Raw genomic sequence first — 22,042 nt, forward strand, 5'->3', positions numbered from 1 at the left:
GAAAGTATGACAATGTGATAGGATGTCTCTTCATCATAATAACTACTGGCTTCTAGTACCTTATTAACTTACTATGAATGAATAAACTAACTGCCATCATAAGTGTTACTAGTATGGTCATTGTAATCATCACTATGACTTAACATAATGAGTTAGAGATGTAGGAACAGAGGGGAGTTAGAGGACAGCTGCTATGTCTGAGGGCTCTCTGATGCAGTGGAGGAGTACAGGATGAAGAAAGAGGATGCTCCTTTAAGCAGCCATATTAGGCAAAAAATAAGGTATTACTTTAAAATATTAGACTTAAAACACTAACACCTTTCGGCACTGACATTTTACACATTGTTTTACTTTACAGCCGTATTCTAAAATTGATGATTTTTTTTCTTCTTTCTACTCATCAATCTACACATAATACCCCATAATAACAAACCAAAAACAGTTTTTTTGATTTTTGCTCATTTATAAAAAATAAGTATTCAGACCCTTGACTCAGTACTTTGTTGAAGCACCTATGGCAGCAATTACAGCATCAAGTATTTGTGGGTATGACACTATAAACTTGTATTTGGAGAGTTTCTTCCATTCTTCTCTGCAGATCCTCTCATGGTCCCTCAGGTTGGATGGGGAGCATTGCTACACAGCTATTTTCAGGACTTTCCTGAGCTGTTAGATCAGGTTCAAGTCAGGGCTCTGGCTGGGCCACTCAAGGATATTCAGAGACTTGTCCCGAAGCCACTCCTACGTTGTCTTGGCTGTGTGCGCTTAGGGTCTATGTCATGTTGGATGGTGAACCTTCGCAGGTTTTCATCAAGGATCTCTCTGTACTTTGCTCTGTTAATCTTTGCCTCGATCCTGACGAGTCTCCCAGTCCCTGTCGCTGAAAAATGGCCATTCTACCATAAATGCCTGATTGGTGGAGTGCTGCAGAGATGGTTGTCCTTCTTAAAGGTTCTCCTATCTCCATAGAAGAGAGTGACTATCAGGTTCTTGGTCACCTCCCTGACCAAGGCCCTTCTCCCCTGATTGCTCAGTTTGGCCGGGCAGCCAGCTCTAGGAAGAGTCTTGGTGGTTCCAAACTTCTTCCATTTAAGAATGATGGAGGCACTGTGTTCTTGGGGAATTTTCTAAATCCTGTTTTCACCTTATCATTATGGGGTATTGTGTGTAGATTTCTCAGGAATTTTGTTTATTTAATCCATTTTAGAATAAGGCTGTAACATCACAAAATGTGGAAAAAGTCAAGCGGTCTGAATACTTTCCGAAGGTACTGTACTACTCTAAAATATTAGACTCTTAAAATATTCTCTAAATACTTTGGGAGAAATTCTGTAATATGAGAAGACTGCTGCTATGACTGTGTGAAAAGAAACAAAGCTACAACTTTTATGTGAGACTCTCAGAGCATAATTATGCCTGTTTGTGCGAGGTTACGAGGTTTGTGTGAAAGCGTTCTCTTTGACTCTTGAGTCCTTCGACAGCTCTCTCTCTCTTTCTCAATACTGCTGACTGCTGGATGTAGTGATCTTGGTTTAGCCCCGTTTTTCTATTCACACTGAGCCCCTAGCCTAGCTGATTTAACCGGGCTGCGCATGGAGAGAGAGAGAGAGGGAGAGAAGTTGAGTGCCTGGTATCAACCAGAGCAGTATGTATCCCTATTATGCTGCCTGGTGCTCCTCATGTGACTCCACTCACAGGGGATGAGAGAGTCTGGGCTCATTGAGTCAGAAACAGCAGGAGTTGGCCTGCAGGGAGAGGCTTTATCAAACACAGAAAGAACACAAAAGGAAAAGCAAGACCGAAAGGATAGTGATGCTCAAACAGAATGGTCAATCACAATAGCAAAGCACAAGTAGGGTGATTAGGCTGCACACATTATGCTACAGACATTAGGCTGCAGACATTATGCTGCCAACATTAGGCTGCAGACATTAGGCTGCCGACATTAGGCTGCAGACACACAGCGGTGTACACACAGACATACCCAAACAAACAAATACATACACAAACACACAAGCTCACGCAAGCACGCGCAATCACCCACCCACACACAAGCTTGCTCACGCACACACGCACACGCAGACTTTTTCAATGTGGAAGGGAAAACCAGGGGATTTACCATGAGTGTCGGAGGACTGGCTGAACCACCCAAACCTGCTTCCTTTCTTCTTCTCTGTGAGGTCAGCCAGAGTCACCCCTTCATGTTTAATGCATGCAAGCCCATGCATTCAGACAGCAGACGGCACAGCAGAGAAACATGGGGAGGAGAATGGGCCTCTATCAAGATAGGTTAGAGCAGCACAGTAACAATGCACCACAACAACAACCGTAACAGCAACAATAATAGTAGGGTCGTTCCACCAATTTGGTGCCTTTCGAGAAGTGTAACTTGGTCAAAAAAAACGTTTGATTTCCACCTACTTTTAACATACTGTCATACAGAGCATATGTTCAACTTCATAAAAACACATCTCAATGAGATAGTAAGTGGCTATTAAGGGCCAAATAAAGTAACAGGTTTAAATCTGTCCAGCCATAACTCCCGTTGTGACTGGGGGAATGGAAGCTTGTTGTGTGCAACTGGGAGGGTCAATAGAATGCAAGGAAATACATTGTTAAAACATTTCTAGCCTGTCTATGGGTGACTAGGGTTGACTTTTTATGTTTGACCTGCTTATTTTCACACCACAAAAAGAGCAGAACCAGCTCACTTGCTTTTCCGTATGATTTTACTATTAGATGTTCAATGAATTTAGGATTTTTTTAAAATATTTTTTTTACTAATAGTTTCACCCTATTAAAAACGAGATTTCAGTTCACGTAACAGAGTTGACCTTAAAATGAGGGACATATGTAAATTAAACACAAATTACATGACATAAATAATAATCTTCAGAAATGACATTGTCAAAGCAACAAAATAACAAGAGCTTTACAATGATAGTGTAACTTTTGGGATTAAGTGGGTTAAAATCTTTCTAGAAGTGGCACAGGATTGATGAAGGGACATATCAAAATGTTTAATTTTACAAGCATTTAGCAAGCCTTTATTGAAATATAAAATCTGCTTTTTAAATTCTCAATGGGGTCTATATTAAAGGGCACATCATTTAATATAACAGGTTTTTAAAACTCAATATTTGTGCACAATTTCTACTTAAAGGCACTCTTTTCGTGGAACGACCCAGTACAGCTGGCAACAGCGACACTGACTGACAACACCAGCACCACTGACACCAGTAGCATGGACTGTGGTAGACACTGAAGAGGAGCAGAAGAGGAAGATGGACAACTGTTAGTCACATGACAGGAAGCTAGCACCTGCAGGCCGGAGGGGAGGGGGGGGGGGTCATACAGAACAGTACAGCTCTAGAGCCTATACCTACATGCTGCAATGCAAATTAACAGCATTCACATGCACACTGAGTGTACAAAACATTAAGAACACCTTCCTAAAAGCGTTCCAAAGGGATGCTGGCCCATGTTGACTCCAATGCTTCCCACAGTTTTGTCAAGTTGGCAGGATGTCCTTTAGGTGGTGGACTATTCTTGATATACACACAAACTGTTGAGCATGAAAAACCCAGCAGCATTGCAGCTCTTGACACAAACCGGTGCGCCTGGCACCTACTACCATACCCCGTTCAATGGCACTTAAATATTGTCTTGCCCATTCACCTTCTGAATGGCACACACACAATCCATGTCTCAATTGTCCCAAGACTTAAGAATCCTTCTTTAACCTGTCTCCTTCCCTTCATCTACACTGATTTAAGTGGATTTAACAAGTGACATCAATAAGGGATCATAGCTTTGACATGGATTTTTACCTGGAATTATAATTTTGTAATACTTTTTAGTTGAAAAAAAAGGCATTTCACTGTACTTGTGCATGTGACATTAAAACTTATTCACCTGGTCAGTCAATTGCATGGAAAGAGCAGGTGTTCTTAATGTTTTGTACACTCAGTGCATATGTTACTATACAGTCTCTCATGTCATACCCGGGTACGGTGATAGACACAGAAAAGCCAGGGTGATGCATTTCACAAGTTGGCATCGCCGAGGGATCCATGTTATTATAACCACTGACCTTTAACCCCAACCTTCAGCCTAGTGCCAAGCATTCTGAGCACTAGAAAGATCTCTTCTGAGACCCCTACATACTGAAGATGCTACTCCTACGATACATATCTCCTATCATGTTACTATCCAGTTACTAGGTATGTTAACGGTGTATAAATGGAGGCAGTGGTGATAATCCTGTGGCAATCCTTTACTTGCTTTAGTATTCTATACTTGACTATACTTGACTATATTTGACTATACTTTACTATAATTTAATATACATTACCTTACTTGGTTTGAAGGTTCAATTACTAAATCCCCATCCCTCCAGGATTTCACAGAGATTTTTTGTGATATTTGCGGGTAAAAATACTTGATTTTGCTGCAGCAATTTTGACATTTTGTTTGGGAAAATGTAATGATTTTGTCCAATTTGTAACGAAAATGCAATGACGAGGCAAAAACTTTGATGACGCATGGCTTGATTGAACCATATTCTGCGGTAAATGTGTGGTGATTGGTTGAACTTGTGAGCCCTCTTTTTGTTCTGGGGAGATGGGTCAGTTATATGCGATAATATTGCGATGATTTTATTGTTTATGCGGCAATACCGCAGTGATTGGTCAAATTTGCAAGCCCTCCCATAATATGCAGGGAACTGTTGATTCTGCAAAAACAATTGTGATAACAGCATAGCAGAATGCTGGAGGGACTGAAATACAGTTATTGACAAAAGAACAATAAATGTCTAAGTAAAACAGTATATTTGGAAGCATGGCAGAGATGCTTGACTAAATCTACATACTTGGTAAACACGAGAGGGACAGGGACCGTACTGAAACTCTGGAGTTTGGAGAGAATACAGGAGAGATGTGGCTTTAAAGTAAATCAGTGAAAGAGGTTGTGATTCTAATCTAGAGCTCAGTACTTTCTAGGGGAAGGAGACTGGAGACTGAGAGATAGTGTAGTGGTATAGTGCTGCTCTCTGGTTCATAGGAAGGGATGGTGACGAGAAATATACTGTACTAAAGCTGTATGGAAGGGCAGTAACAGTATCTGGTTGACAGGTAGGAAGGGTACAGTACTAAAGCTGTATGGAAGGGCAGTAACAGTATCTGGTTGACAGGTAGGAAGGGTACAGTACTAAAGCTGTATGGAGGGGCAGTAACAGTATATGGTTGATAGGTAGGGAGGGTACAGTACTAAAGCTGTATGGAGGGGCAGTAACAGTATCTGGTTGACAGGTAGGAAGGGTACAGTACTAAAGCTGTATGGAGGGGCAGTAACAGTATATGGTTGATAGGTAGGGAGGGTACAGTACTAAAGCTGTATGGAAGGGCAGTAACAGTATATGGTTGAAAGGTAGGGAGGGTACAGTACTAAAGCTGTATGGAGGGGCAGTAACAGTATATGGTTGATAGGTAGGGAGGGTACAGTACTAAAGCTGTATGGAGGGGCAGTGACAGTATATGGTTGATAGGTAGGGAGGGTACAGTACTAAAGCTGTATGGAGGGGCAGTAACAGTATCTGGTTGATAGGTAGGGAGGGTACAGTACTAAAGCTGTATGGAAGGGCAGTAACAGTATATGGTTGATAGGTAGGGAGGGTACAGTACTAAAGCTGTATGGAAGGGCAGTAACAGTATATGGTTGATAGGTAGGGAGGGTACAGTACTAAAGCTGTATGGAGGGGCAGTAACAGTATATGGTTGATAGGTAGGGAGGGTACAGTACTAAAGCTGTATGGAGGGGCAGTAACAGTATCTGGTTGATAGGTAGGGAGGGTACAGTACTAAAGCTGTATGGAAGGGCAGTAACAGTATCTGGTTGACAGGTAGGAAGGGTACAGTACTAAAGCTGTATGGAGGGGCAGTAACAGTATATGGTTGATAGGTAGGGAGGGTACAGTACTAAAGCTGTATGGAAGGGCAGTAACAGTATATGGTTGAAAGGTAGGGAGGGTACAGTACTAAAGCTGTATGGAGGGGCAGTAACAGTATATGGTTGATAGGTAGGGAGGGTACAGTACTAAAGCTGTATGGAGGGGCAGTGACAGTATATGGTTGATAGGTAGGGAGGGTACAGTACTAAAGCTGTATGGAGGGGCAGTAACAGTATCTGGTTGATAGGTAGGGAGGGTACAGTACTAAAGCTGTATGGAAGGGCAGTAACAGTATCTGGTTGACAGGTAGGAAGGGTACAGTACTAAAGCTGTATGGAGGGGCAGTAACAGTATATGGTTGATAGGTAGGGAGGGTACAGTACTAAAGCTGTATGGAAGGGCAGTAACAGTATATGGTTGAAAGGTAGGGAGGGTACAGTACTAAAGCTGTATGGAGGGGCAGTAACAGTATATGGTTGATAGGTAGGGAGGGTACAGTACTAAAGCTGTATGGAGGGGCAGTGACAGTATATGGTTGATAGGTAGGGAGGGTACAGTACTAAAGCTGTATGGAGGGGCAGTAACAGTATCTGGTTGATAGGTAGGGAGGGTACAGTACTAAAGCTGTATGGAAGGGCAGTAACAGTATATGGTTGATAGGTAGGGAGGGTACAGTACTAAAGCTGTATGGAAGGGCAGTAACAGTATATGGTTGATAGGTAGGGAGGGTACAGTACTAAAGCTGTATGGAGGGGCAGTAACAGTATATGGTTGATAGGTAGGGAGGGTACAGTCCTAAAGCTGTATGGAGGGGCAGTAACAGTATATGGTTGATAGGTAGGGAGGGTACAGTACTAAAGCTGTATGGAGGGGCAGTAACAGTTTGCATGTTCTGCATCATGTGCTGCTTACATAAAGAGGATTTGGATTACAGTCTTTCTTCTGCTCAAGTAATATGATTTATCCCTTTTTTCCCTTCTCAGACTAACTCAACTGGAGCTCCACTAACATGACTATGGTGTGAACTGAGGAAGGCTGTATAGTGCACCTCACAAACCTGACATAGATACTCTTTAGAGTCATAACAATAGTTGACAACAATATTGGAAACATTGCTGATTACAAGATATAGTGGTTAATATAGTTGTACATGTAGGAGTGTGTGTGTCTTTGTGTGTGTGTGTCTAGACAGAGAGTGAGAGAGTGTAATCACCTGACTCGCAGCGCAGCCGTGACACAGATTATGTGTGTAATCTTTTTTTTTTTAAAACAACCTTGATCTTTTGGCTTCGTCTCCCTACACTGACCTACATTACAGGGGACTCTGGCTCACCAAATCTATATTATCTGCTTAGCCGTGTGTGTGTGGTGTGTGTAGTACTTTAGTGTGTGTGTGTGTGTGTGTGTTTGTGTGCGAGTGTGTAGTATTTTAGTGTGTATGTGGATTTAACACAGTAACCCTGAACACAGAATTCCAGTATGTGGCCAATGAGAGCTGCGAGACTGCAAAAGAGCAGGTCACACTGGAAACCTTCAGTAGCTATATTTCCCTAAACAACATGCCACCCATACTGCAGTTTTTCTGTGGTGCACAGGTACACTCACTGGCTGCTCTTGCGCTGTGTGTGTGTTTTAGGATAGTGTGTATGTTTTGGGGTAGTGTGTGTTTTAGGATAGTGTGTATGTTTTGGGGTAGTGTGTGTTTTAGGATAGTGTGTATGTTTTGGGGAGTGTGTGTTTTAGGATAGTGTGTATGTTTTGGGGAGTGTGTGTTTTAGGATAGTGTGTATGTTTTGGGGTAGTGTCTGTTTTGGGGTAGTGTGTATTTTAGGATAGTGTGTATGTTTTGGGGTAGTGTGTATGTTTTGGGGTAGTGTGTGTTTTAGGATAGTGTGTATGTTTTGGGGAGTGTGTGTTTTAGGATAGTGTGTATGTTTTGGGGTAGTGTGTGTTTTAGGATAGTGTGTATGTTTTGGGGTAGTGTGTATTTTAGGATGGCGTGTATGTTTTGGGGTAGTGTGTGTTTTAAGATAGGGTGTGTGTTTTGGGGTAGTGTGTGTTTTGGGGTAGTGTGTGATTTAGGGTGGTGTGTTGTGTACGGTTTGTGTGTGCACATGTTTGTGTGTTTTAGGGTAGTATGTGTGTGTATGTTGTAGGGTGCTTACGGTTGCGTTTGCCCTCCTCGTTGCCCTCCTCGTCCTCGTTGTCAGGGTCGATGTCCTCGGCCTGAGTGATCCAGTCCAGGTAGCCCTTCAGGTCCTCCTCTAGCTGCTGCTTCTCTCTCAGCTTCTGGAAGTCTCCTCTGGCCTTGGCCTTCTCTCTCTCCTTGGAGAACTCTCTGTGGGCACAGACACACACAGAAGCAAGCACACACATGCAACCACACACATGCACACAGACAGGCACACAGAATGCACCCACGTTAGTGAATGCATACACAACATACAAACACACAAATGCGCCACATGCAAAATCACACACAAAACACATGCTCAGACTCAGTAACGCCTCACCACACAATTTGTATACAAAATGTAATACAGTTCATATTGAATGGGCATTGAGTGCTCAATCCAATTGTGTCCTTCAGACATTCAGACAGTCAATCTAATCCACAGTACAACTGTGTCCTTCAGACAGTCAATATGATACCAATGCATGGTTGTGTATCCAGTTCCTAACAGTATAACACATCAATACACTGGAGAACTGCTCCTTCTATTATATCACTGTCACAAATGGCACCCCATTCCCTATATAGTGCACTACTTTTGACCTCTGATTGCCTGTGTAGTCCTCCTAACCCTAGCCTAGCCACTGGATGGGGACGGACACCTTTCAAAAACAACAGAACATCAATATGATGCAGAGATAGACCAATGGGGGGAGTGGTTACTGGTATGTAGTCAGAATGTTATACTATTTTCACACAGGAATCAGAAACACACACAAAACAACATGCAAGCTGATGACCACTGGCCAATATTGTGGGTGGAATAGCTTCAGGGAAACATTCAGTCATTCAAATGAGCGGTTAACACAGTGATGCCATCACTTTGGAATTAAGCATCAAACAATTATGGTTGTCAAAATATTCCCAGAGGATTGTGTTCACAAAGGCCTACTAAATACACTACAATAGAACATCTCAATGATATTCCTAGAACATTTTGGAAACCAAAAGGTGTACCCAGGAGTGCCTATAATATGCTATGAATGTGAAAATATAACATGTAGACATATTTTAAATGAATTTGTCAATTTGTAAAAACAAACATTCCTTTAGCTGTTTTGTTTTGCCCAGTGGGTCTTGTTGCTACGTAAATTGCTACTTGAATAATCAGTCCCACTTCTAGCATATTACAGTATGACATATTAATTACTATAATCATCTACCATTACTGAATGTCAAACTTAACTGGAACCGTAATATAATTTTCTCTTAAATGACCTTCCCGCGAATAAATCTGAAGAAAGAAAGAAAAATCATAGAGAGAGGGAGAAGAACCTTCAGGGAACATTAGCAGAACCTTCAGGGAACATTAGCAGAACCTTTAGGGAACATTGACAGAACCTTTAGGGAACATTGACAGAACCTTCAGGGAACATTAACAGAACCTTCAGGGAACATTAGCAGAACCTTTAGGGAACATTGCCAACTGCCAACAGACCCCTCTAAGAAAGAACACACATCCTCAGAGTGCTGCTGGCCATAGAGTAGTGCAGGGGTCTCTAGCCCTGTTCCTGGAGAGCTACCCTCCTCTAGGTTTTCACTCCAACCTAGTTGTAACTAAACTGGTTCAGCTTATCAACCAGCTAATCATTAGAATCAGGTGTGCTATATTAGAGCTTGAGTCAAAAACCTACAGGACGGTAGCTCTCCAGGAACGGGGCTGGAGAGCCCTGGTGTTGTGAGAATTAAAAACAGGTATTTTGTCTCGTAGATGCTGATTGCCTGAAATACGTGGTCTATCAGACATTATAAACTGGGTGGTTCGAGCCCTGAATGCTGATTGGCTGATAGCTGTGGTATATCAGACCGTATATATCTTCTAACTACATTGGTAACCAGATTATAACAGTAATAAGGCACCTTAGGGGTTTGTAGTATACCGCCAATATACCACGGCTATGTCTGCGTTACGTTGTTCCTAAGAACAGTCCTTAGCCATGGTATATTAGTCATATACCACACCCGGTCGGGACTTAATGCTTGAATATACCACGCATATGATGCAAACTACTTGTTTACTGTTCTAATTACGCTGGTGACATGTATCATGTAACAGCAGTAAGATACCTTGGGGGCTTGTGGTATATGGCTAATGTACCACGGCTAAGGGCTGTATCCAGGCACTCTGTGTTGCGTCGTGCATATAACAGCCCTTAGCTGTGGTATATTGGTCATATACCACACGTTATTGCTTAATTATGAACTAACACCCCACCTCCACTAACACTTCCTCCCCAATGCAGGGGAATGGAAGCAGCAGTACACTGGGTTGATGCATTAGGAGAGAGAGAGAGAGAGAGAGAGAGAGAAAGAGAGAGAGAGAGAGAGAAAGAGAGAAAGAGAGAGAGAGAGAGAGAGAGAGAGAGAGAGAGAGAGAGTGAGGCTGAGGAGGGAGTGAAGGGCAAGGAATGAGATTAATTTATCTCTCAGGAAGTTGGGTGGTGGTGGTGATGACAGAGGTGGGGGGAAACGGCTCCCTTTGCTATGGGTTGTTGAGACGAGGAAACACAACGCAAAATGAGTGAGAGATCGACAAAGGTTATACTGGTGGTGGCCAGGGCAGTAAACGGCGTCAGTCAGAATTATATATCAAAATGGAATACTGTATTACCAGTGACTGAGTATTTCCATCTCTGTTTCCCTGAGACTTTCTCACCATTCCCCAACACCACACACTGCAAGCCACACCATTGTCTGTCCTTACCTGACCGCGCACAGAAAACACAATGCGCACAGCCCACACACACAGCCCACACCCCACTGCAGAGCATTCGGCACCCAGCACACAGCCCCCACCACCTCTTACCCACCCAGAATACCCAGCATACAGCCCCCACCACCTCTGACCCACTCAGAACACCCAGCACACAGCCCCTACCACCTCTGACCCACTCAGAACACCCAGCACACAGCCCCCTCCACCTCTGACCCACTCAGAACACCCAGCACACAGCCCCTACCACCTCTTACCCACTCAGAACACCCAGCACACAGCCCCCACCACCTCTTACCCACTCAGAACACCCAGCACATAGCCCCCGCCACCACTTAACCACTCAAAACACCCAGCACACAACCCCCACCACCTCTTACCCACTCAGAACACCCAGCACCCAGCCCCCACCACCTCTGACCCACTCAGAACACCCAGCACACAGCCCCCACCACCTCTGACCCACTCAGAACACCCAGCACACAGCCCCCTCCACCTCTGACCCACTCAGAACACCCAGCACACAGCCCCCACCACCTCTGACCCACTCAGAACACCCAGGACACAGCCCCCTCCACCTCTTACCCACTCAGAACACCCAGCACAAGGTTAAGCACGAAAAAGGAGCCCAGAATGATCAGACTAACAAAGTAGATGGCGGGCGTTCCAAAGCCGATGGCGTCGTTCACCTGTTGGAGCCCAGAGTAGCAGGTTAACAGACAGACCTATAGATACAGACAGACAGATAGACAGGTAGGCAGACAGACAGGTAAGACAGACAGGCAGGCAGAGAGAGACAGACAGGCAGACAGACATAGAGAGAGAACCAGGTCGACAGACAGACGGACGGACGGACAGGTAGACAGACAGACAGACAGACGGACGGACGGAGAGGTAGACAGACAGACAGAGGTGTCTTACCCGCTCAACACTCCCAGAACCAGGTTTAGAACAAAGAAGGAGCCGAAGATGACAAGAGAAACAAAGTAGACCCATGGTAGCTCTAGACCCATAGCATCATTCATCTGGAGGAGCACCCGTCACCAAAGAGAGATGGGGAAAGAAGAAGAAGAAAGAAGGGAGGAAGAGAAAGAGAATAAAATGGATAGTCCGAGGTAGAGAAAGGTGAGAATACCTGTTTGCTAAGAATGCAAGATGAAAGGAAAAACCTCAAGGCATTTATATATAGTTTTACAGTTCAGAGTGATAAAAAAGGTGAGGGAAGGTTCTGGGACTCAGATATATAGAGAAATGCTTGACTGAATCTTTAACATTTAAATGTCAGTCACATCTAGGCCTAATGACTAATCTACTGACACACCAGCTTAGTCAAATTCTCAGAGGGAATGAGCGGGTCAAAGTTCATACAGAGACCGCACAGGGAGAGCAGAAGGTACAGACTGAAATATGATATGAATGATAGGATCTCTATGACGGAGGGCCTCACCCAGTAGAGCACGTCTGTCCAGCCCTCCATGGTGATACACTGGAACACAGTCAGCATGGCGAACAGGAAGTTGTCAAAGTTGGTGATGCCGTTGTTGGGGCCGTGCCAGCCCTCCCTGCACTCGGTGCCATTGATGGGACATTGGCGCCCGTGCCCTGAGATCGCACATGGAGCCGGATCATCCTCCGCTATCATGCCTACAGAGAGGGGGGGCGGGGAGAGAGAAAGAGAAACCGAGAGGGAGACTGAAATACAAATGGAATAGTCATGTACACACACACAGATGGTAAGATGCACACACTCACACACACACACACACGCACGCACGCTCTTACCTGTGCTGGGGAAGAAGCAGGTAGCGTGCATTTTGCCAATGAAGAGCTCAAGGCCGATGATGGCGTAGATGATAATGACAAACAGGACCAGCAGGGCGATGTGGAGGAGAGGGACCATGGCTTTAATAATGGAGTTCAACACAACCTGTAAACCTAGAAAGAGTCAAACATACAGGTTAGGTAGGGAAGACATAGCTAGACGTGTGTGTGTGTGTGTGTGTGGTGTGTGTGTGTGTGTGTGTGTGTGTGTGTGTGTGTGTGTGTGTGTGTGTGTGTGTGTGTGTGTGTGTGTGTGTGTGTGTGTGTGTGTGTGTGTGTGTGTGTGTGTGTGTGTGTGCGTGCAACAGTAATATTGTATGTGGTTGAATTGGTATTGGTCAGTTGAGGATGGTGGGGAGGAGAAATGGGGAGGACGGGCTCATTGGATCACCAATCCACTCATGTTATCAGGGTTTGTATGAAGTATGTGTGTGGGTATGTGGTTTGTTTGTAAATGCACTTGTGTGCCTGTGCATATAATAAGGTTATTATAGTAAATGGTTATTATAGTAAAACTGAAACTAAAATAAAAACTCAAATGGAAAAATATTAAGAAAAACATTTGAAAAACTAAAACTATACTGAAACTATTATCTTTGACTGCAAAAATAACAAAAACAACAACAACAAAAAACATAGTAAATTATGTTTATTATTATTATTATATATTTTTTTTTTACTTTGGGCAAAAATGTAAGTTTTTTTTTCTTCTGATGGGGCTTTTGAAGCCTCTGAATCTGGTGGGTAAATGCTGCCAGTAGATGGCAATGATTCAAATAGGCCTAGCTTGTTCATCACTATCACTAGCTATCAGTAGCTAACAGGGAAGAAATCCGAGGGCGAGCGCGGAGTGTGAGCCTGAACCCTAGGTGTGAACAATGGAGGCAGCAAACCCAACACCAGCAGTGGTCTGTCGCAAAAGGCACAGCCCTGTATGGTTTCATGTGCGTTGTTAACATCTGTCTATGTTACTGCCCAGATCTTCTAGTCTGGATGACCAGACGACAGGTCCAGAACGGCGATCCCCAAACTGGACATCCCCTGGCCATTCCTGTGGTGCTTTGCAGTTTCCAGAAAACCTACCAAAGGTAAACCACCAGAGGGGGACCGCAACAATGACCCACAACCAGGACAACTCAAAGTCATTTTTATGTTGGTTTGCAACTTGCAGGATAATCACAAGATTGAACCCAACAGAGGGGGACTGTCATGACATTGCCCTGTTTGGTGAGGGTCATGAAACCCATTTTCTCTCTCCCCCCACTGGTTTATGACCCACCCATAAATACAGAACCTCTTTCTCTCCACTCTACAGAATGGACTTTTGGAAAGCCCTTTGCTACCACAGAGAAAGACTCTACAGGATGGTAACATCAGAAAGTTGAACAATGAGACAATACTTCTGTAATGAAAGGGTCCGTTGGAATATGATGTCAGATCAGGCATTGTTTTGGTAGATTGTTACTGATGATAGGACCACGTAATTGTATCTTTGAAAGTCTACACATTCTAGCTTTCAAAATCTTGCAAAACATATGTGATTAAACATGAAACTATTTGTGAAAAGATTAAATGTGATTTTAGCTTCTAAATGAGAGAATTGTTTCATAAGTAAACTTATGCTCAATCAGTAACCCCACCCTCGGGAGCACAGACATTGGTTAGAAGGATGAAACGCCCCTTCTCCTCCCCAGTACAAAAGCCCCCATAACGATGATTAACATTTAGTTACAGAAATGTGAGGACTGCTGTCCTAACGTTTAGGTGGGCAAATTTCAACGTGGAGGTGACGATCATCAAGTTGGAATGGTGAATTTCGACTAGACCAGCCAGAATACAGCACGAGCTGATTATGCGAACTTATGAACTTTGAACTATTATTCACTAAAGAAGACGTGATACATCCTAGACGTTGAGTTATCAGCTGCAGTTGTAAACGTACGTGGCCTAAGAAAGGACAGAAAATCTCCTAAGAACGACAGTGTACTTCAACGTATCTGCTCTACAACACTACGATCAGAAAGATTCTTCAAAGGACAATGGCGATCTCTGCTAGGCAAACCAGCCTTCCATCTTCGACCCATCTATCGAAGCGCAGCTCAGAGTAAACATATATCTTGCATTTTCCTTTTCCGAATGCATAAGATTCTGTATTTACGGTAGCATAGCTTCTCAAGGTCCGATGGAGACCCAATTCCTTTGTTCCTCAGTCTTCCCGCTCTTTCATTCAAACCCAACCCCCTTCCTTTGTGTAACCAACCGTCACATCGGGTTAGTCCACTAGGGACTTTTCATGACATGATTAGTAATCGATGTATGATCTATCCTGTGTATATTTATATGTAATTCTGGGTGATTATTTAGGTATTTAGTAAATAAATAATTAAGCCAATTTGTGTATTGCTGATTCAACTTGTTAGCCAGGGTTCGTGCAGATAACCAAGTACTTTACGACATTGAGAATGAGACTGAATAAGGCGACGATTAACAATTGACTGCTATTGATAAAAAAGATCTTCAGATCTTTAAGAGTTTATTCAGAAGACAGCAGCTCTATAAACACTCTTCTGTGGTGCACCAGGTTATTAATGAGTTAATTGTTGCATGGTTTAATTAAATCACGTAATGAATTAAACGTTCGGTAATCGATTTGATAAAATAGCCTGTCATCTCATTTAATCATTCAGAGACACGACAATGGGATTGTTTTGAGTACATTGCTGGAAAGGGCAAAAACAAGTGTATTGTAGTGTCAGGAGATGGCAGCGTGTGTGGAACACATATAAAATGGAAAAACCCAATCATCTGAACAGCACCCACAAAGAATTTCATGACAAAGACAAAGTGAGACTGCCACTTTGGGGGGGGGGGGGGGGGGTTGACTTCTGGCTTCTGGCATATTAGCATTTTTAAAACTAGTGTCCTGCAACAAGAACAACAACAATAAAAAAAATTGTGTTGAAACTGCTAGATTTGATTTTTGCCAACAAGAAGGGTGTGAATAGTTTTAACAGTCCGGGGTCGCATGGGTTGCAAGGCTGAGGTTTGTTACTATGCTGATAAAAACAATATCCATCCGGACGTTTGCCACTTAGGACATTTGTGTGACTGGACCTTCTGAAATAGCACTGGAGTACTGCTTCAAGCCTCCCATGCATGGGTATATGGGTATATGGCTTCAAGCCTCCCATGCACTGGCCTACTTTCTGTCCCTGAAAATAAATCATATCAAAACAAAATAGAAATGTTTTTATCAAACTAAAACTGAATAAAAACAAGTAAATCAAGTAAATCAGAATTTCAAATAAAAACCTCAAAACACATTTTTTTTTAATCACAAAACTATAATAACCTTGTCGTACAGTATGTAAACATGTGCATGCATGTGCATCTGGACAGAATGTCGAAGAGTCTTTTTTCATGGGTGTGAGGGAGACACACACACGCACACACACTTGCAGGAGAACTTATGTCTCTGGGGCATTGATTTGGACAGCTTGTTTTAAGAGAACATTCCAGAGGGGCTGCACACAGACCATATGGTCACATATTACTGTTAGTGTCTTCACCCCACAGACACATAGTCTGAGCTGAGAGAGAAACACTTTCTGTCATGGAGAGGAACGGCTGGGCTGTTTTGGGCTGGGGAGGGACTGTCAGGACAGAAGTAGACTTCTAATACATATGTAACTTTGGGACATTTTTCTCCAGAACAACATACAGTAAAGGAGTGTAGAGTAAACTTTTTCATTATGCGGATGTGGGAATCGAAGCTACAGGAATCAAACCTATCACCTTAACGTAGGGCAAATTTCCTAGCCACTGAACCATACATGACCCAGGGGGGGGGGGGGGGGGGGGGGGGGGACAAGATTGAGGAAGACTGAATTGAACCTTATAGAGGTAATGCCAGTTATATCAGGTCACAGTTTTCCGCAGTGTTATTTATTGGTGTGTGTTATGCAGTGACTTTCAGAGGTTAGCCAGCCTCTGAAATAGAGGCTGCTGTGTCTGTTTCCTCATGGGGGTCAAAAGTGAGGGGTCCGTCAGCACTCACAACAATAAACACAACACTGTATTTGAAATACTATTTCAAATCTTTCCAATTTGCTTTTGCCTGCCTGGAGTGCCAGATGGACGGGGTTTGTACTCCTTGTAACTATTCTATTCCATTGTGTTAGTCAAGCCCAATCAAGCCCAGATAAAGTATTTGAAATGATCTCAAATAGTATTTGAACCCAGGTCTGGTCGGTGTTGTTGTGGGGTCAAAGGTGAAGGGTCAGATAGCAGTAACTCACTGGGCACTCCTGAGACCAGGCGTAGGGGTCGCAGTACACGGAAGGCTCGGAGGGCTTTGACGTCGAAGCCGCCCGACTTTCCCCCGTGGCCTTGTGCGGAGGGGTGGAGCGCTGCCGCTGCCGCTGCTGCAGCCGCACCCGCCTCTGCCTCCTCCTTCGTCTCTACAGAGTCTTTGGTCAAAAGTTCCAGGACAACACTGAACAGTCTGCAGAGAAACACCAGAGGAACCGTCTTACAGAAAACACATCAGAAAGAGAATGTTACAGGTAAAAAGCTCTAGGACAACACTGAACAGTCTTTATAGAATTACAGCAGAAAGAATGAGAATACGTTACAGGATTGGAGCTTTCAATTAAGGGCCCGAATCCATAAAGAGTCTCAGAGTAGGATCTAGGATCAGGTTCCCCCGGTTTATGCAATCTTATTCCTTAAACTCATCCTAGACTTGGCGGCAGGTAGCCTAGTGGTTAGAGTGTTGGACCAGTAACCGAAAGGATGCTAGATCAGCCCCGAGCTGACAAGGTAAGAATCTGTCGTTCTGCCCCTGAACGAGGCAGTTAATCCCACCGTTCCTAGGCCGTCATTGAAAATAAGAATGTGTTCTTAACTGACTTGCCTAGTTAAATAAAGATTAAATAAAGGTGCTTTAAAAATAAAAATCGGTCAAATCCGTGTCCAAAAATACCAATTTCTGATTGTTATGAAAACTTGAAATCGGCCCTAATTAATCGGCCATTCCGATTAATCGGTCGACCTCTAATAGTTATCTACTGATACAGCAAATCACCATATGACTTTTAAGCTTCACACTGAATATAATATATGTTTGTAAGATTGCAGTAACAAATGAATAAGAAGAACACAAGCTGAAAAATATAGCACAAATGTATTGAACCCATGTACAAACTACATAGACAACATGAATAAACACACACACACACACACACACACACACACACACACACACACACACACACACACACACACACACACACACACACACACACACACACACACACACACACACACACACACACACACACACACACACACACACACACACACACACAGCAATACCAGTTGAAAATACAATGCAATACTGTAGTGTATGGGCTGAGTGAATAGTGAACATCCTATAGTAAAAAAAGAGTCCGCTTAATTACAGTCAGTTAGCCTGTCCTCACCTAGCCAATAGGAGAAATCATCCCAGCACATCACGTCAAAGCTGGGCAGCAGTAGGCACTAAATGGGCTGAATGGAGCTGCCAATACAGGCCTGGAGGGCCATAGAGGGTCATACTTCAGGGCTACAATCACAGACTGCTGCAGCAGCTGTAGCTAACTGATGTTGGACTGAATCAGAGTGGGAAAATTAACTGAGGTGTTTGATGTGTCACTCATCTGTTCACATGAGTAGAATACCATCAGAATAGAATAAAATACCAAAATAAAATATAATCAGAATAGAATACCAAAATAGAATACCATCAGAATAGAATAGAATACCAAAATAGAATACCATCAGAATAAAATACCAAAATAGAATACCATCAGAATAGAATAGAATACCAAATTATACAACAGGTGGGTCCTGAATGCTGATTGGTTAAAAGCGCACTCCACAAGGCTAAATCAATTACGTTAAAATGCCTATTTACTCCGTTCCATCTGACTGAGCAATCCACTGTCTCATCAACCAAGCCAAGCTATTGAACTTGATCTCCACTATAAAAGCATCTAGACATTATCTCATATTTCTTTTAGACTAACATTTCGTTTTCAACAGCGGAGATTTGTATAAATCTACCTAGGTAGTCCTAGGACCATGCCCCAGGACTACCTGACATGATGACTCCTTGCTGTCCCCAGTCTACCTGGCCATGCTGCTGCTCCAGTTTCAACTTCCACCTGACTGTGCTGCTGCTCTAGTTTCAACTGTTCTGCCTTATTATTATTCGACCATGCTGGTCATTTATGAACATTGAACATCTTGACCATGTTCTGTTATAATCTCCACCCGGCACAGCCAGAAGAGGACTGGCCACCCCACATAGCCTGGTTCCTCTCTAGGTTTCTTCCTAGGTATTGGCCTTTCTAGGGAGTTTTTCCTAGCCACTGTGCTTCTCCACCTGCATTGCTTGCTGTTTGGGGTTTTAGGCTGGGTTTCTGTACAGCACTTTGAGATATCAGCTGATGTACGAAGGGCTATATAAATAAATTTGATTTGATTTGATTTGATTTGATATAAACCTTGCTGTCTGTCTTACCGACATTCGCAACATTGTTTCAATATTAAAATTCGATCTCCAGCTGTCCCATACTAATGAACGTGTCTGGGTTGGCATAATTTTTTAGATATAATTCTTTGTATAGATATATACAAAGAAATGTCAATTGAAAAAAGGTGAAACAAAACAAAGTGCAGATAGTTTGCAGTATTTCCAGCTTCAGTTTGAAGTGAATGTGTGAGCTGTGTTGTTGGCTAGCTCCTCTGAACAACAGTGTCCTGACGAGAGAGCACATTTTCTAAACCAGGCAATATCGCTCATCATTAACACATTGTTATGGATGTATACAAATAAATGTAACTAGAAAACAGCTTAAACAAATGCAGCTACTGTTGTTATTCTGGCTGCACTGTTTGGCGTGACTAAGTTAGCCATAGTTGGCTAGCCAGCAAGCAAGGGATAAGAACGTTGCCAGCCAGTATGGTAATGGAACATTTAGAACGAAAGACTGGGTCGCGTCCATAGATACAGAACAAAAAGACTGAATGACTGGGTCGCGTCTCTGGCAACCAAACCAATAGAACGAACAACCAGCAAGCTTGGGTAGCAACCCTAGATTTGTTTTGGGACTATATCTTGTGGAAGGATGAAATAATATGAATCAAAATAACGTTTAGAATTAAAATATGTCAATCATTATTTGAATATGTTGGTAACCAGTTGTATAAAAGTGATAATGCCCGAGAAGACGGTATTTGGAGGATATATTGGCACAGCTTCTCTGGCATTATTACTTAAATAGAATACCATTTGAAAAGAATAGAATACCAAAATAGAATACATTCAGAATAGAATAGAATATCAAAATAGAATACCATCAGAATAGAATAGAATACCAAAATAGAATACCATCAGAATAGAATAGAATACCAAAATAGAATACCATCAGAATAGAATAGAATACCATCAGAATAGAATAGAATACCAAAATAGAATACCATCATAATAGAATAGAATACCAAAATAGAATAACATCAGAATAGAATAGAATACCAAAATAGAATACCATCAGAGTAGAATAGAATGCCAAAATAGAATACCATCATAATAAAATAGAATACCAAAATAAAATACCATCAGAATAGAATAGAATACCAAAAAAGAATACCATCAGAATAGAATAGAATGCCAAAAAAGAATACCATCAGAATAGAATACCAAAAAATAATACCATCAGAATACAATACCAAAATAGAATACCATTAGAATAAAATAGAACAAAATACCAAAATAGAATACCATTAGAATATAATAGAATACCAAAATAGAATACCATTAGAATATAATAGAACAAAATACCAAAATAGAATACCATTAGAATATAATAGAACAAAATACCAAAATAGAATACCATTAGAATATAATAGAATACCAAAATAGAATACCATCAGAATATAATACAATATCAAACTAGAATACCACTTTTATTATATACTGTATATTTACATTCTTGTAGAGTACTTTTGACCTTTTTTGGTGCATGTATTCTGTGGCCAGCCAGCTAGCCTGCCTGCCTGCCTGCCTGCCTGCCTGCCTGCCTGCCTGCCTGCCTGCCTGCCTGCCTGCCTGCCTGCCTGTCTGTCTGTCTGTCTGTCTGTCTGTCTGTCTGTCTGTCTGTCTGTCAGCCAGCCAGCCAGCCAGCCAGCCAGCCAGTCAGTCAGTCAGTCATTCTAGCAGGATGCATCGCTCTGCATCTGACTGGATGATAGATCAACCCTGCATGCCGCTTACAGTAATAGATTTGACCTAGCTACCTACTGGACTGTGTTTGTATTGGAGGGAGGGAGGGAGGTAGGGACAGAGAGGAAGAGAAAAATGTAGAGGAATAGAAGAGAGAGAGGGAGAGAGAGATAAATAGGGAATGAGAGAGGAGAGAATATGGAGTTAGAGAGGAGGGAAAGAGAGAGGAAGAGAGGGTGGGCGAGAGAAGGAGGGAGAGATGAGATAGAATATGGGGTGAGATGGTGAGTCACTCCAGTGGTGGTAAAGCTGTGATTTATCCTCCATGTCTTTTCTAGGTCATACTGTATATTGTAGCTGGATAAGAGTCTCTCTTAGGACTGGGCCACTGACTGTGGATATGTTTCTAATGGCACCCTATTCCCTATATAATAAGTGCACTACTTTTGACAAGGGCGCTGGTCAAAAGTAGTGAACTATATAGAGAATAAGGTGCTATTTGGGACGCACAGTGACTGGAAAGGAAGGAGGCTTAAAGAAGTCCAACTCAACTACTGTCACAAACAAGCACAAAGTCAGGCTGAAAGATACTGTACACAGCAAACCATTGAGTTCAAACGAGGAACTGCAGTTTAAATTCGAACCCCAAACTGAAACACAAAAAAGGCCAGGACACATCACAAGCGGGAAAAACGTGTTATGGTAAAAACTATCCACGTTCTGCTCATCAGATGAATTCCAGTTGGCATTGAATGAGCGGCTGGAGAGTATGGAATCTTGGAGATACTTACCCAACAACGACGATGACAAAATCCAGCATGTTCCATCCGTTTCTCACATATGCGTTCTGGTGCGCCACTAAACCGTAGGCGATAATCTTCAGGAAGGTCTCTATAGTGAAAATAACGAGGAAGACATGTTCTACCGTTTCCTGCAGACAGAGAGGAACAGAAAACAGTGTATTGGTATACTAAAGTTTTATTATAGAGTAATGACCATTCATTACAGCATGTTAACAAACACACAGGCATTTTTACATTTAGCAGACACTCTTATCCA

General features: G+C 42.6%; 1 protein-coding gene across 8 annotated transcripts in view; it reads right to left on the bottom strand.

Annotated features, from left to right (window-relative positions):
- Window positions 1–22,042, bottom strand: part of LOC109891346 (voltage-dependent L-type calcium channel subunit alpha-1D) — a 123,030-nt gene that overhangs the window by 63,248 nt on the left and 37,740 nt on the right. For 6 of the 8 annotated variants that reach the window (XM_031825531.1, XM_031825529.1, XM_031825534.1 and 3 more), the window contains exons 4-10: window positions 21,775–21,914; window positions 17,016–17,221; window positions 12,679–12,831; window positions 12,344–12,540; window positions 11,818–11,921; window positions 8,116–8,288; window positions 2,120–2,197 (exon numbers count right to left, since the gene is read on the bottom strand). In XM_031825531.1, the coding sequence (XP_031681391.1) occupies window positions 2,120–2,197; window positions 8,116–8,288; window positions 11,818–11,921; window positions 12,344–12,540; window positions 12,679–12,831; window positions 17,016–17,221; window positions 21,775–21,914 (1,051 nt within the window). The remainder of the gene's footprint in view (window positions 1–2,119; window positions 2,198–8,115; window positions 8,289–11,817; window positions 11,922–12,343; window positions 12,541–12,678; window positions 12,832–17,015; window positions 17,222–21,774; window positions 21,915–22,042) is intronic. The other 2 variants (XM_031825533.1, XM_031825535.1) reach the window with 1 other exon arrangement.

The sequence above is a fragment of the Oncorhynchus kisutch genome, linkage group LG5, assembly GCF_002021735.2.
Source record: "Oncorhynchus kisutch isolate 150728-3 linkage group LG5, Okis_V2, whole genome shotgun sequence".
Classification (NCBI taxonomy): Eukaryota; Metazoa; Chordata; class Actinopteri; order Salmoniformes; family Salmonidae; genus Oncorhynchus; species Oncorhynchus kisutch.